The sequence below is a fragment of the Moschus berezovskii genome, chromosome X (assembly GCF_049115385.1).
Source record: "Moschus berezovskii isolate FMDL1 chromosome X, NW_MosBer_1.0, whole genome shotgun sequence".
NCBI classification, from domain to species: domain Eukaryota; kingdom Metazoa; phylum Chordata; class Mammalia; order Artiodactyla; family Moschidae; genus Moschus; species Moschus berezovskii.
The window spans coordinates 70,638,562-70,653,249 of record NC_142488.1 but is presented as its reverse complement, the minus strand read 5'-3'; the positions used below and the strand labels follow the sequence as shown (position 1 = coordinate 70,653,249).

Here is a 14,688-nt window from a genome sequence, read left to right as displayed (position 1 = left end):
TGACCACAATGCAGTAAGACTAGATCTCAATGACATGAGAAAAACTATTAAAAATGCCAGCATATGGAGGCTGAACAACACGTTGCTGAATAACCAACAAATCAGAGAAGAAATCAAAAAAGAAATCAAAATATGCATAGAAATGAATGAAAATGAAAACACAACAACCCAAAACCTCTGGGACACTGTAAAAGCAGTGCTAACGGGAAGGTTCATAGCAATACAGGCATAGCTCAAAAAACAAGAAAAAAAGTCAACTAAATAACCTAAGTCTATCCCTCAAGCAAATAGAAAAGGAAGAAATGAAGAACCTCAGGTTTAGTAGAAGTAAAGAAATCTTTAAAATTAGGGCAGAAATTAATGCAAAAGAAACAAATGAGAACATAGCAAAAATCAACAAAGCCAAAAGCTGGTTCTTTGAGAGGGTAAATAAAATTGACAAACCGCTAGCCAGACTCATCAAGAAACAAAGGGAGAAAAACCAAATCAATCAAATTAGAAATGAAAATGGAGAGATCACAACAGACAACACAGAAGTACAAAGGATCATAAGAGATTACTATCAGCAATTATATGGCAATAAAATGGACAACTTGGAAGAAATGGACAAATTCTTAGATAAGTACAACTTTCCAAAACTGAGGAAGAAATAGAAAATCTTAACAAACCCATCACAAGAACAGAAATCGAAACTATATTCAGAAATCTTCCAGCAAACAAAAGCCAGGTCCAGATGGCTTCACAGCTGAATTCTACCAAAACTTTAGAAAAGAGCTAACACCTTTCCTATTCAAACTCTTCCAGAAAATTGCAGAGGAAGGTAAACTACCAAACTCATTCTATGAGGCCACCATGACCCTAATACCAAAATCTCACAAAGATGCCACAAAGAAAGAGAAGTACTGGCCAATAGCACTGATGAACATAGATGTAAAAGTCCTTAACAAAATTCTAGCAATCAGAATCCAACAACACATAAAAAGATCATACATCATGAGCAAGTGGGTTTTATGCCAGGGATGCAAGGATTCTTCAACACCCACAAATCGATCAATGTAATACACCACATTAACAAAATGAAAAATAAAAACTATATGATTATCTCAACAGATGCAGAGAAAGCCTTTGACAAAATTCAGCATCCATTTATGATAAAAACCCTCCAGAAGGTGGAAAGAGAAGGAACGTATCTCAACATAATAAAAGCAAAATATCACAAACCCACAGCAAACATTATCTTCAATGGTGAAAAATTGAAAGTGTTTCCCCTAAAATCAGGAACAAGACAAGGGTGCCCACTCTCACCACTATTATTAAGCATAGTTCTGGAAGTTTTGGCCACAGCAATCAGAGCAAAAAAGACATAAAAGGAATCCAAATTGGAAAAGAAGAAGTAAAACTCTCACTGTTTGTAGATGACATGATCCTCTAAACATAAAACCCTTAAGACTCTACCAGAAAATTACTAGAGCTAATCAATGAATTCAATAAAGTTGCAGGATATAAAATCAACACACAGAAATCCCTTTCATTCCTATACACTAATAATGAGAAAATAGAAAGAGAAATTAAGGAAACAATTCCATTCACCATTGCAACGAAAAGAATAAAATACTTAGGAATATATCTACCTAAAGAAACAAAAGACCTGTATATAGAAAACTATAACACACTGGTGAAAGAAATCAGAGAGAACACTAATAGATGGAGAAAATACCGTGTTCATGGATTGGAAGAATAAATATTGTGAAAATGAATATATTACCCAAAGTAATTTATATGTTCAATGAAATCCCTATCAAGCTACCAACGGTATTTTTCACAGAGCTGAAACAAATAATTTCACAATTTGTATGGAAATACAAAAAACCTCGAATACTCAAAGTAATCTTGAGAAAGAAGAATGGAATAGGAGGAATCAGCCTGCTGGACTGCAGCCTGTACTACAAAGCCACAGTCATCAAGAAAGTATGGCACTGGCACAAAGACAGAAATATAGATGAATGGAACAAAATAGAAAACCCAGAGATAAATCCACGCACCTATGGACAACTTATCTTCAACAAAGGAGGCAAGAATATAAAATGGACAAAAGACAATTTCTTCAACAAGTGGTGCTGGGAAAACTGGTCAACCACTTGTAAAAGAATGAAACTAGAACACTCCCTAACACCGCACACAAAAATAAACACAAAATGGATTAAAGATCTAAACATAAGACCAGAAACTATAAAACTCCTAGAGGAGAACATAGACAAAATACTCTTGGACATAAATCACAGCAAGATCCTCCATGACCCACCTCCCAGAATATTGGAAACAAAAGCAAAACTAAACAAATGGGACATAATTAAAATTATAAGCTTCTGCACAGCGAAGGAAACTATAAGCAAGGTGAAAAGACAGCCTTCAGAATAAGAGAAAATAATAGCAAATGAAGCAACTGATAAAGGATTAATCTCAAAAATATACAAGCAACTCCTGCAGCTCAATTCCAGAAAAATAAATGACCCAATCAAAAAATGGGCCAAAGAACTAAACAGACATTTCTCCAAAGAAGCCATTCATATGGCTAAGAAACACGTGAAAAGATGCTCAACATCCCTCATAATCAGAGAAATGCAAATCAAAACCACAATGAGGTACCATTTCACGCCAGTCAGAATGGCTGCTATCCAAAAGCATACAAGCAATAAATGCTGGAGAGGGTGTGGAGAAAAGGGAACCCTCTTACACTGTTCGTGGGAATGCAAACTAGTACAGCCACTATGAAGAACAGTGTGGCGATTCCTTAAAAAACTGGAAATAGAACTGCCATATGACCCAGCAATCGCACTCCTGGGCATACAGACAGAGGAAACCAGAATTGAAAGAGACACATGTACTCCAATGTTCATCGCAGCATTGTTTATAATAGCCAGGACATGGAAGCAACCTAGATGTCCATCTGCAGACGAATGGATAAGAAAGCTGTGGTACATATACGCAATGGAGTATTACTCAGCCATTACAAATAATACACTTGAATCAGTTCTAATGAGTTGGATAAAACTGGAGCCTATTATATAGAGTGAAGTAAGCCAGAAAGAAAAACACCAATACCGTATACTAACGCATATATATGGAATTTAGAAAGATGATAACGATAACCCTGTATACGAGACAACAAAAGAGACACAGATGTATAGAACAATGTTTTGGACTCTGTGGGAGAGGGCGAGGGTGGGATGATTTGGGAGAATGGCATTGAAACATGTATATTATCATATGTGAAATGAATCGCCAGTCCAGGTTCTATGCATGATACAGGATGCTCGGGGCTGGTGCACTGGAATGAACCAGAGGGATGGGATGGGGAGGGAGGTGGAAGGTGTGTTTAAGATGGGGAATATATGTACACCTGGGGCAGATTCATGTCAATGTATGGTGAAACAAATACAATAATGTAAAGTAATTAGCCTTCCATTAAAATAAATAATTTTTTAAAAAAAAAGAAAAAAAGAAAATATTTTAAAAATAAAATGACTTTGTATTTTGAGGTAACATTGTGTTACCTGACACATATTAAAGTAAAAATCGGTTAATCAGATAAAAGCACAATTTGATTCAGGACATGTTTAATAAAATTCATTAAGTTTTAAATGAAATTTATAAGTGTTCAATCTTAGTCAGTCGTTTACAAACAAAAAATTCACAACCTAAGGAATTATCTCACCCATTCTAGAGAAATAATTATTTTACAGAGAAGCCTGCAAAATTCACATCTTCTGACTTGTCTTCTCCCACTACACACACGCACACACACACACACATCCACCATCATTTTTCTAGATAAAACATTTTACCCTAAATTTGAAGTACTATCTCACTAAGTTGCTGAATAGGTTTTTAGATATTTTTTTCCAATATTCTTTTGGCCAGATGTATAAAATCAAAGTGCAGTAAATTGGGGATTAAAGAAAAATAATGATATGGACAGGATAAAGAGAAAATTCAAGAGAGAAGCTTCTTTAGAATTAAATTCTTTTCTAAAAAAATTTTAATTAGAGGCTAATTACATTACATTATTGTATTGGTTTTGCCACACATTGACATGAATCTTCCCCGGGTGTACATATGTTCCCCATCTTGAACCTTCCTTCCACCTCCCTCCCCATCCCATCCCTCTGGTTCGTCCCAGTGCACCAGCCCCGAGCATCCTGTATCATTCATTGAACCTGGACTGGCGATTCGTTTCACATATGATAATATAGCCATTGAAACATGTATAGAATTAAATTCTTAAAGTATTTCATTTATTTCCCTCTCTGCACTCAACCGCAACCTTACCTTTTTAAGTATCTAAAATGCAGTACTTGTAAAACTATTGGTTTCAGCTACTTAAATAAATGGCATCTTCATCCATTCCCCTATTACTTTAAAAAGAAATATCTCAGCTTTGGCAAATGTTCTGTTTAGGTTATGGTAAAGACTCTATGGACATGAGTTTGAGTGAACTCCGTGAGTTGGTGATGGACAGGGAAGCCTGGCGTGCTGTGATTCATGGGGTTGCAAAGAGTCGGACACGACTGAGCGACTGAACTGAACTGAACTGAAAGACTCTTTCACACACTATAATTGTCTCTCCTAAATATAACTCAGTTTGAGACCTAGAAAGAGAATGTTGGCCCATTCATATCCATCTAAGTGGAAGATTTCAACTTGTACTATTTTGTTTTGTTTACCTGAACAATAACAGTAAAGAGGATAACAACTGTGGTTGCTGCAATGAAGAGCTTCTTTCTGGAAAACTCTGGGAGCAGAAAAACAAGGGAGAAACAGATTGCTCCCCTCAGTCCTCCATAGGCTATAATAAATTGGTCCTTTCTGGTGACTGTATTCACATGACATTTGTTCACGAAGAAAGTCAGCACAAGCACTCCTAAATTTTTCAATAAGAAGAATACGAGTAATTAATCAGCAGAAGGAAACGCTACAAATATAATAATGTTAAACTAGATTGAAATTTTAAGGATTTGTGATGAATAATTGAAAAGCCTAAACTAACTAAACTATTAAAAAGTTTATTTCCTCAGAGAGCTTTCTTTAAACAGCTACATTTTATTTTGTTTGTGTTTTGGTTTTTCCTTTTATTATTTTCAGTTTTTTAGAATGAAAGCAGTGCATTTCTCTTCTTTAGGCCTGTGTGGACTAATCCGGGGCATTCTGCAAAAGTAGTAGAATAATACAAACAGAATATAACATTTCTCTTCAGTCTTATAAGTGCTAGTGAGCATACCCAACTAGTGACCTAAATGTTAAGTAATGTGACCTATGTTCGTTTTAATCTTTAATGAGCCAGGCTTCCATATTCCTCAAGGCTTCAAAAACAAGTTTGTTTGTATTTTTCCCCCTGTCACCCAGAATCTAGAGTTCTGAGACTCAAGTCTCAGCCAAAGATTTTTACTTCTCACATTTGTTGGTAGTCTCAAAAAGTAGCCTTAACCACAAGAGAAGTATTTTCTCATGTACCAGTACTATTTGAAGGACACCAGTTAAACCTTTGTTCCACAGATCTTACTCCCAGTGATTATGTTTTGATTATCTTATTGTGAATGAGTTTAGCAGACAGTTTACTTCAAGATCAGAAACGCAAAATTCCTTGCCAAGTGGGATGAAAGTGGGAAAAAATATCATATCCTCTTCATTGTAGTATGGTATTGGCAATTTGGAGAGTCACAGGAGTAGTCTTGCAGTCTCTGTATATGACTAAGAATCTTGGTTCATTTTTCTGTTTTTAAAAACATTTTAATTCAATTGATATATTTTAAACAGTGCCAGAAAATGAAAACATAGTCAAACTATTAAAGCAGTCATAATTAAATTAAAATAAATGATAACTAAATCCACTGAAACTTTAAGATCTTTTAATTATCTTTTAAAAACTCTCTCTTTGGCTCTTTTAATTTTCTTTCACATTACTACAAAAGCAAAGGTAGCTTTTAGAGAAAAATACAAATATGCAAAGGAAGCATATAGCACCTCTATTCCCACCCATCCAGAGAAAAGAATTCCTATCACTTGGGCTAAAACCTTCCAAAGCCACACCTGACTGTTTATATTATTATTTTTCTAATAATAACTAATTTATCTACACTTGAACATTTAGGATGTTCCAATGCTGTTGTTGGAGAAGACTCTTGAGAGTCCCTTGTACCGCAAGGAGATCCAACCAGTCCATTCTAAGGCAGATTGATCCTGGGTGTTCATTGGAAGGACTGATGCTAAAGCTGAAACTCCAATACTTTGGCCACCTCATGCGACGAGTTGACTCCCTGGAAAAGACTCTGATGCTGGGAAAGGTTGGGGGCGGGAGGAGAAGGGGACGACAGAGAATGAGATGGCTGGATGGCATCACCGACTCTGTGGACATGAGTTTGAGTGGACTCCGGGAGTTGGTGGTGGACAGGGAGGCCTGGCGTGCTGTGATTCATGGGGTCGCGGAGAGTCGGACACGACTGAGCGACTGAACTGAACTGAACTAAATGCTGCCTAAATATATGTAATAAAAATTTCTAATCACTCTTTCTCTGTATAATTACCAGAATTCAAGTCTAGTAACGCTATATTTGAGTTTTTTGAGGAATCTTCACACTGTTCTCCATAGTGGCTGTACCAGTTTGCATTCCCACCAACAGTGTAAGAGGGTCCCCTTCTCTCCACACCCTCTCCAGCAGTTATTGCTTGTAGACATCTGTATAGCAGCCACTCTGACTGGCATGAAATGGTACCTCATTGTGGTTTTGAATTGCATTTCTCTGATTATGAGTGATGTTGAGCATCTTTTCATGTGTTTGTTAGCCATCTGTATGGCTTCTTTCCTAGATGTCCATCTGCAGACGAATGGATAAGAAAGCCGTGGTACATTTACACAATGGAGTATTACTCAGCAATTAAAAATAATACATTTGAATCAGTTCTAATGAGGTGGATGAAACTGGAGCCTATTATACAGAGTGAAGTAAGCCAGAAAGAAAAGCACCAATACAGTATACTAACACATATATATGGAATTTAGAAAGATGATAAAGATAACCATGTATATAACACAGCAAAAGAAACAGATGTATAGGACAGTGTTTTGGACTCTGTGGGAGAGGGCGAGGGTGGGATGATTTGGGAGAATGGCGTTGAAACATGTATATTATCATATGTGTAACGAATCGCCAGTCCAGGTTCGATGCATGATACAGGATGTTCGGGGTTGGTGCACTGGAATGAACCAGAGGGATGGGATGGGGAGGGAGGTGGGAGGAGCATTCAAGATGGGGAACATATGTCCACCCGGGGCAGATTCATGTCAATTTATGGCAAAACCAATAAAATAATGTAAAGTAATTAGCCTCCAATTAAAATAAATAAATTTTTAAAAAAGACATGTGAGTTAATATATATATATATATATATATATAAAGAATTTAATCCAGCATATTTTGACTCAAATTGCACTTTGGACAACTGAGGTGAATTGCTTCAGTCATACTGACATTGTCAGAATGCTACCTTAATAATTTTATTATCCATCCTATTTGGATTCCTAAACCAAAGGAATGAGAATATTCTACTGAAACCTTCTAATTTAACAGAATTACAAAAAATTACATCATTTAGTATAGCTAAAATCCAGAGGGGCGGGGGTGGGGGACAAGGCCTCCTATGGCCTGTAGTCAGCTCATCTTTCCTCTGTCGATTTAGGCACAAAATTAACCTAAATGGTGACGTCAGGCTTAAAGGAAGTACAGATACTTCTTTGATTTATGATAAAGATCATTTCCTTTTCTCTTCTCATACCACATGTAGCGATTATCTACACATTATAATTTAGAAATAAAATGGTATTGGACAGAGGATTTGTTTCATCTCATGAATTTTCATGCAAGGTTTCAAAAGGGAAGGGCTATATGTATACCTATTGCTGATTCATGTTGAGGTTTGACAGAAAACAGCAAAATTCTGTAAAGCAATTATCCTTCAATAAAAAATTAGTTAATTTTTTAAAAGCTACATATGCAAACCTATAGAAACCCTGGTGTTCATCTTTAATGTTTGTTCTTACTAGGCCTTAAAATTTTACTACTCTTTTTTTAATTGAAATAGAGTTGATTTATAGTGTTGTGTTATTTTCTAGTGCACAGAAAAGTGATTCACTTATACATATATATATATATTCTTTTTCATATCCTTTTCCATTATTGTTTATTATAGGATATTGAATATAATTATCTGTGCTATACAGTAGGATGCTGTTGTTTATCTATTTTTTATATAGTAGTTTGTATCTGCTAATCCCAAACTCATGATTTATTCCTCTTCTGTCCTTTTTCCCCTTTGGCAACTATAGATCTCTTTTTATGTCTGTGAGTCTGTTTCATAAATAAGTTCATTTGTATCACATTTTAAATTCTACATATAAGTGATATCATATGATATAAATTGAATATGATAAAAACATACTAAACTTAGTATGATAACCTCTAAATCCATCCATGTTGCTGCAAATAGTATTCATTCTCTTTAATGGCTGAGCAGTATTCCATTGTATACATGTACCAAATCTTCTTTATCCATCGATCTGTCAATAGACATTTATGTTACTTCTATGTCTTGGCTATTATAAATAGTGCTGCAATGAACAATGGGATGCATGTACCTTTTGGAATTATGGTTTTCTCCAGATATATGCCCAGGAGTGGGACTGCTGGATCATATGATATCTCTGTTTTTAGATTTCTGAGGAAACACTGTATCATTCTCCATAGTAGCTATACCAATTTACATTCCCACCAACAGTGATTGAGAGCTCCCTTTTCTCAATCCCCTCTCCAGTATTTGTTACCTGTAGTTTTTATTTATTTATTTAATTTATTGGAGGCTAATTACTTACATTATTGTATTGGTTTTGCGTTCAGTTCAGTCAGTTCAGTTGCTCAGTCATGTCGTGTCCAACTCTTCGTGACCCCATGAATCACAGCACGCCAGGCCTCCCTGTCCATCACCAACTCCCGGATTTCACTCAAACTCATGTCCATCGAGTCAGTGATGCCATCCAGCCATCTCTTTCTCTGTCGTCCCCGTCTCCTCCTGCCCCCTATCCCTCCCCGCATCAAAGTCTTTTCCAGTGAGTCAACTCATCGCATGAGGTGGCCAAAGTATTGGAGTTTCAACTTTAGCATCAGTCCTTCCAGTGAACACCCAGGACTGATCTCCTTTAGAATGCACTGGTTGGGTCTCCTTGCAGTCCAAGGGACTCTGAAGAGTTTTCTCCAACACCACAGTTCAAAAGCATCAATTCTTCAGCGCTCAACTTCCTTCACAGTCCAACTCTCACATCCATACATGACCACTGGAAAAACCATAGCCTTGGCTAGACGGACCTTGGTTGGCAAAGTAGTGTCTCTGCTTTTTAATATGCTATCTAGGTTGGTCATAACTTTCCTTCCAAGGAGTAAGCGTCTTTTAATTTCATGGCTGCAATCAGCATCCGCAGTGATTTTGGAGCCCAAAAAATAAAGTCTGACACTGTTTCCACTGTTTCTCCATCTATTTCCAATGAAGTGATGGGACCAGATGCCATGATCTTAGTTTTCTGAATCTTGAGCTTCAAGCCAACTTTTTCACTCTCCTCTTTCACTTTCATGAAGAGGCTTTTTAGTACCTCTTCACTTTCTGCTTTAAGGGTGGTGTCATCTGCATATCTGAGGTTATTGATATTTCTCCCGGCAATCTTGATTCCAGCTTGTGCTTCTTCCAGCCCAGCATTCCTTATGATGTACATTGACATTAATGATGGTTATTTTGACCAATGTGAAATACTATCTCTTTGTAGTTTTGATTTGTATTTCTCTAATGATTAGCATCCACTGACTCAATGGACATGAACTTGTACAAACTCATGGAGATCGTGGAGAACAGAGGAGCCTGGTGTGCTGCAGTTCATGGGGTGGCAAAGAGTTGGACATGACTCAGCGACTGGACAACAACAATAATTAGCAATGTTGAGCATCTTTTCATGTGCTTATTGTCCATCTGTATGTCTTCTATGGAGAAATGTCTATTTAGGTCTTCTGCCCATGTTCTGATTGAGTTGTTTTGTGTCATTGAGTTGTACAAGCTGTTTGTATATTTTGGAAATTAATGCCTTGTCAGTCACACCATTTGCAATTATTTTCTCCAATTCCATAGATTGTCTTTTTGTTTTGTTTATGGTTTCTTTTGCTGTGCAAAAGCTTCTAAATTTGATTTAGTCCAATTCATTTATTTCTGCTTTAATTTCTATTGCTTTGGGAGACTGTAGGTCTTAGCATTTTAAAGGAAAATGTTTTCAGTTATTCTTGTTTCCATCAGCTATTTTTTATAGCACATGAGCACAAAGTAGACTTTTTGTTCAACTTTATTTAAAAAGACATTTAGATTAAAAAATAATATCTTATCAGTCTTGCATGACATTTAGCTTATAGTTTCACTGTTAGTGCAAACCTAATATACATTTCAGTAGGTAATAAAGCATACCCTGACCATTCTTATTATTCATTCTTAAAATTATAAGCAAATTCCCTAATGTGCCCCTCAGTGTTCCTAGGGTAATTTTCATAGTCTCCAAAGAAAGGTCTACAATCATTCTGTTCATGTGTTGAGGATGTGGAAAATAGAGATAGAAATGTCAAAAAAATATGATAAACTGCGTTCCTGTGTACACTACAACATGTAAGATTAAAGAGACTGTTCAGTTTAAGTAACAATGAAGCTGTGATGTTTTCAGGATGAAAAATATGCTTACATGTGTATTTTACTTCAGTACCAGTGGAGTATATTTTTTAAATGTAAACACTGGATTACAAGAGGGTTTTCATGCCTGTGTGGGTACCAGTCACTTGTTACCCCATGAACTGCAGCCAGCCAGGCTCCTCCATCCATGGAATTTTCCAGACAATAACACTGGAGTGGGTTGCCATTTCCTACTCCAGGGATCTTCCCTACCTAGGGATCAAACCCAGGTCTTTTGCATCTCCTACATTAGAGGCAAATCCTTGAACACTGGTGCCACCTGGGCAGCCCAATAATAGTAGTACTAAAGGGTAACGTTTACTGAGAATTTATGATGTACCAGACTGTATGCTAAACTCTTTGATTATATTATATCATTTAATTCTCACAATAGTTGGCAAAAGTTTATAGTGTTAACCATTCGCATTTTACAGTTAAGGAATGTTACTCCTAGCATGATTATATGATTTTTTCAAAGTCAAATGGCTATGTAGTGAAGCTAGAATGTGAACTCATTCTGATTTTAGAGCCAGTTTCTTAACCTTGCTATTATGGAGCCCCTGCATAAGTGAAGAATAGAAAACAGTCTGCTTATGAGAAGTGAAGCAAATAAATCATATTGGAATATTAAATTTCTTGTTTCTAATGCAATCTCAAAACAAGCTGACACATTTTACATAAAAAAGCAATATTCACCATACCTAATGCTCTCCAAATAATACAGAAAATGACAGTGAAACAAATGTAAGGCCAATTCCATTCGTGGTTATTTCCAATGGTAGAAACACCAAGGAAGATGAAGATAAGAGTGTCACTAACACTGCTCCACATCTTCATGAAATACTTGATGGTGGTATGGGATTTCTGAGAAATGTTAGCTTCCACATAGCGTTTCATGCTCATAGCACAGGCAATGACTCTAAAGAAGAGGGAAAAATGTGTAAGAGTAAATATTTACATTTAACTTTAAGGGAAAGTGATCACACAAATGTTCTTGAAGACTAAATTAGGATCTCTGTTATTCTAGATGCCTTAACCCATTCCAGAATATAAAAAACATGCCATTTCCTCAGAATTTATGCAATAACATTTCTAAGGCAATCAAATGTTTGATTTTCAAAATAAATGACAGCTTCTGTGTCATTTTGTGTGCTGAGAATAATGTGTCTGCTTTATCATCTTTAACATTTTCTAATCAGTCAGTCATTCAGTGTTTAGTCACTCAGGTTTGTCCGACTCTTTGCAATGCCATGGACCCTAGCCTGCAAGTTCCTCTCTCCATGGGACTCTCCAGGCAAGAATACTGGAGTGGGTAGCCATTCCCATCTCCAGGGGATCTTCCTGACCCTGGGCTCAGATCCAGTTATCCCAAGTTGAAAGCAAATTTTTTGCAATCTGAGCCACCAGGGAAGCCCATTGCCTAATCAGTCCTCTTTAAATAGGGTTGCACTGACAGGTTCTAATAATTAGTTGGCAGCAAATTCGCTAATAGGCAAGGGCTAATATGAGAGATAATGCATATTTGTAGCCTCTAAAGCATTACTATTATAAATAAAGCAATTTTTGATAGTCAGGGAGTGTTTTACTGTTTTATTCTATTCACTGTGCTTTCAAGATTATGTTATTATATTCCTGTTGAATAATCTTTTCCAAGCCTTACTCTAGAGTATTTTGTTGCACCTTTCAATCCACCAAAATGATTTATTGCCTGCAAGACTGCATTCCCACTCTTATTCATTTAAGGTTCATATATTGATATTTTCTTAACAACTGGGGAGCAAGGAAAGGGGAAAAACATTGTATATGAGATGAGCAATAACCTATTGCCACCCTGTGCTAAATTATGTTTAAATTATTCTCTGCTGAAGATGTGGGGAGTAGTGATAGATATGAACACAATCGCATGAGTTTTAGAGAAGAAACATGTTCTACCATCTCTAATACAATCTTTCAAAAATGCAAAACTCGCATAAAATGGCCCATATTAAAGCTTTAAGTGTGAGAATGAAAAACAAGGAATCTGAGATGCAGACAGAGGAGGATATGGGTCAGCTTTGTAAATCCACATTTTTGCTCAGGGTTATCCCAGACTATACAAGCAATAATAAATCTTGTGATATTCAGGGATAAAAACCATCAGCTGCTGATCCTTAGTTTAAACCAATCTACACTGAAAATGACCAAAGGATTACCATACAAAAAACACAAAGTAGTAGCTAAAGCATTGTTGAGCAAGGATCTAGATTTAAATTTCAGCTCTGTCTTTGAAAAATAATGTATATAGATATACATTATATATATATAATATATATATAATTATATATTATTATATATATAATTTACATTATATATATAATATAAATATATAATTATGTATATATATTCAGTTCACTTCAATCGCTCAGTCGTGTCTGACTCTTTGCAACCCCATGAATCACAGCACGCCAGGCCACCCTGTCCATCACCAACTCCCGGAGTTCACTCAAACTCATGTCCATCGAGTCGGTGATGCCATCCAGCCATCTCATTCTCTGTCGTCCCCATCTCCTCCCGTCCCCAATCCCTGCTAGCATCAGACTCTTTTCCATTGAGTCAACTCGTCGCATGAGGTGGCCAAAGTATAGCAGTTTCAGCTTTAGCATCAGTCCTTCCAATGAACACCCAGGATTGATCTCCTTTAGAATGGACTGGTTGGATCTCCTTGCAGTCCAAGGGACTCTCAAGAGTCTTCTCCAACACCACAGTTCAAAAGCATAAATTCTTCGGGGATCAGCTTTCTTCACAGTCAAACTCTCACATCCATACACGACCACGGGAAAAACCATAGCCTTGACTAGACAGATCTCGGTTGTCAAAGTAATGTCTCTACTTTTTAATATGCTATCTAAGTTGGTCATAACTTTCCTTCCAAGGAGTAAACGTCTTTTAATTTCCTGTCTGCAATCAGCATCTGCGGTGATTTTGGAGCCCCCAAAAATAAAGTCTGACACTGTTTCCACTGTTTCCCCATCTATTTCCCATGAAGTGATGGGACTAGATTCCATGATCTTCGTTTTCTGAATGTTGAGCTTCAAGCAAAACTTTTCACTCTCCTCTTTCACTTTCATCAAGAGGCTTTTTAGTTCTTCTTCACTCTCTGCCATAAGGGTGGTGTCATCCGCATATCTGAGGTTATTGATATTTCTCCCGGCAATCTTGATACCAGCTTGTGCTTCTTCCAGCCCAGCGTTCCTCATGATGTACTCTGCATATAAATTAAATAAGCACGGTGACAGTATACAACCTTGACGTACTCCTTTTCCTAGTTGGAACCAGTCTGTTGTTCCATGTCCAGTTCTAACTGTTGCTTCCTGACCTGCATACAGGTTTCTCAAGAGGCAGGTCAGGTGGTCTGGTATTCCCATCTCTTTCAGAAAGTGCCTGATGAACTGTGGACGGAGGTTCGTGATATTGTACAGGAGACAGGGACCAAGAACAAGCCCATGGAAAAAAAATGCAAAAAAGCAGAATGGCTGTCTGAGGAGACCTTACAAATAGCTGTGAAAAGAAGAGAAGTGAAAAGCAAAGGAGAAAAGGAAAGATATAAGCATCTGAATGCAGAGTTCCAAAGAATAGCAAGGAGAGATAAGAAAGCCTTCCTCAGCGATCAATGCAAAGAAATAGAGGAAAACAACAGAATATGAAAAACAAGAGAAATTTTCAAGAAAAATAGAGATATCAAGGGAACATTTCATGCAAAGATGGGCTCGATAAAGGACAGAAGTGGTATGGACCTAACAGAAGCAGAAGATATTAAGAAGAGGTGGCAAGAACACACAGAAGAATTGTACAAAATCTTCACGACGAAGATAATCACGATGGTGTGATCACTCACCTGGAACCAGA

The 14,688-nt window shown here is 36.9% G+C and overlaps 1 protein-coding gene across 1 annotated transcript in view; it reads right to left on the bottom strand.

Moving 5' to 3' along the window:
- Window positions 1–14,688, bottom strand: part of LOC129563936 (sodium/hydrogen exchanger 2-like) — a 107,303-nt gene that overhangs the window by 47,191 nt on the left and 45,424 nt on the right. The window contains 2 exon segments of the mRNA XM_088834275.1: window positions 4,725–4,921; window positions 11,505–11,722. Coding sequence (XP_088690401.1) covers window positions 4,725–4,921; window positions 11,505–11,722 — 415 coding nt within the window.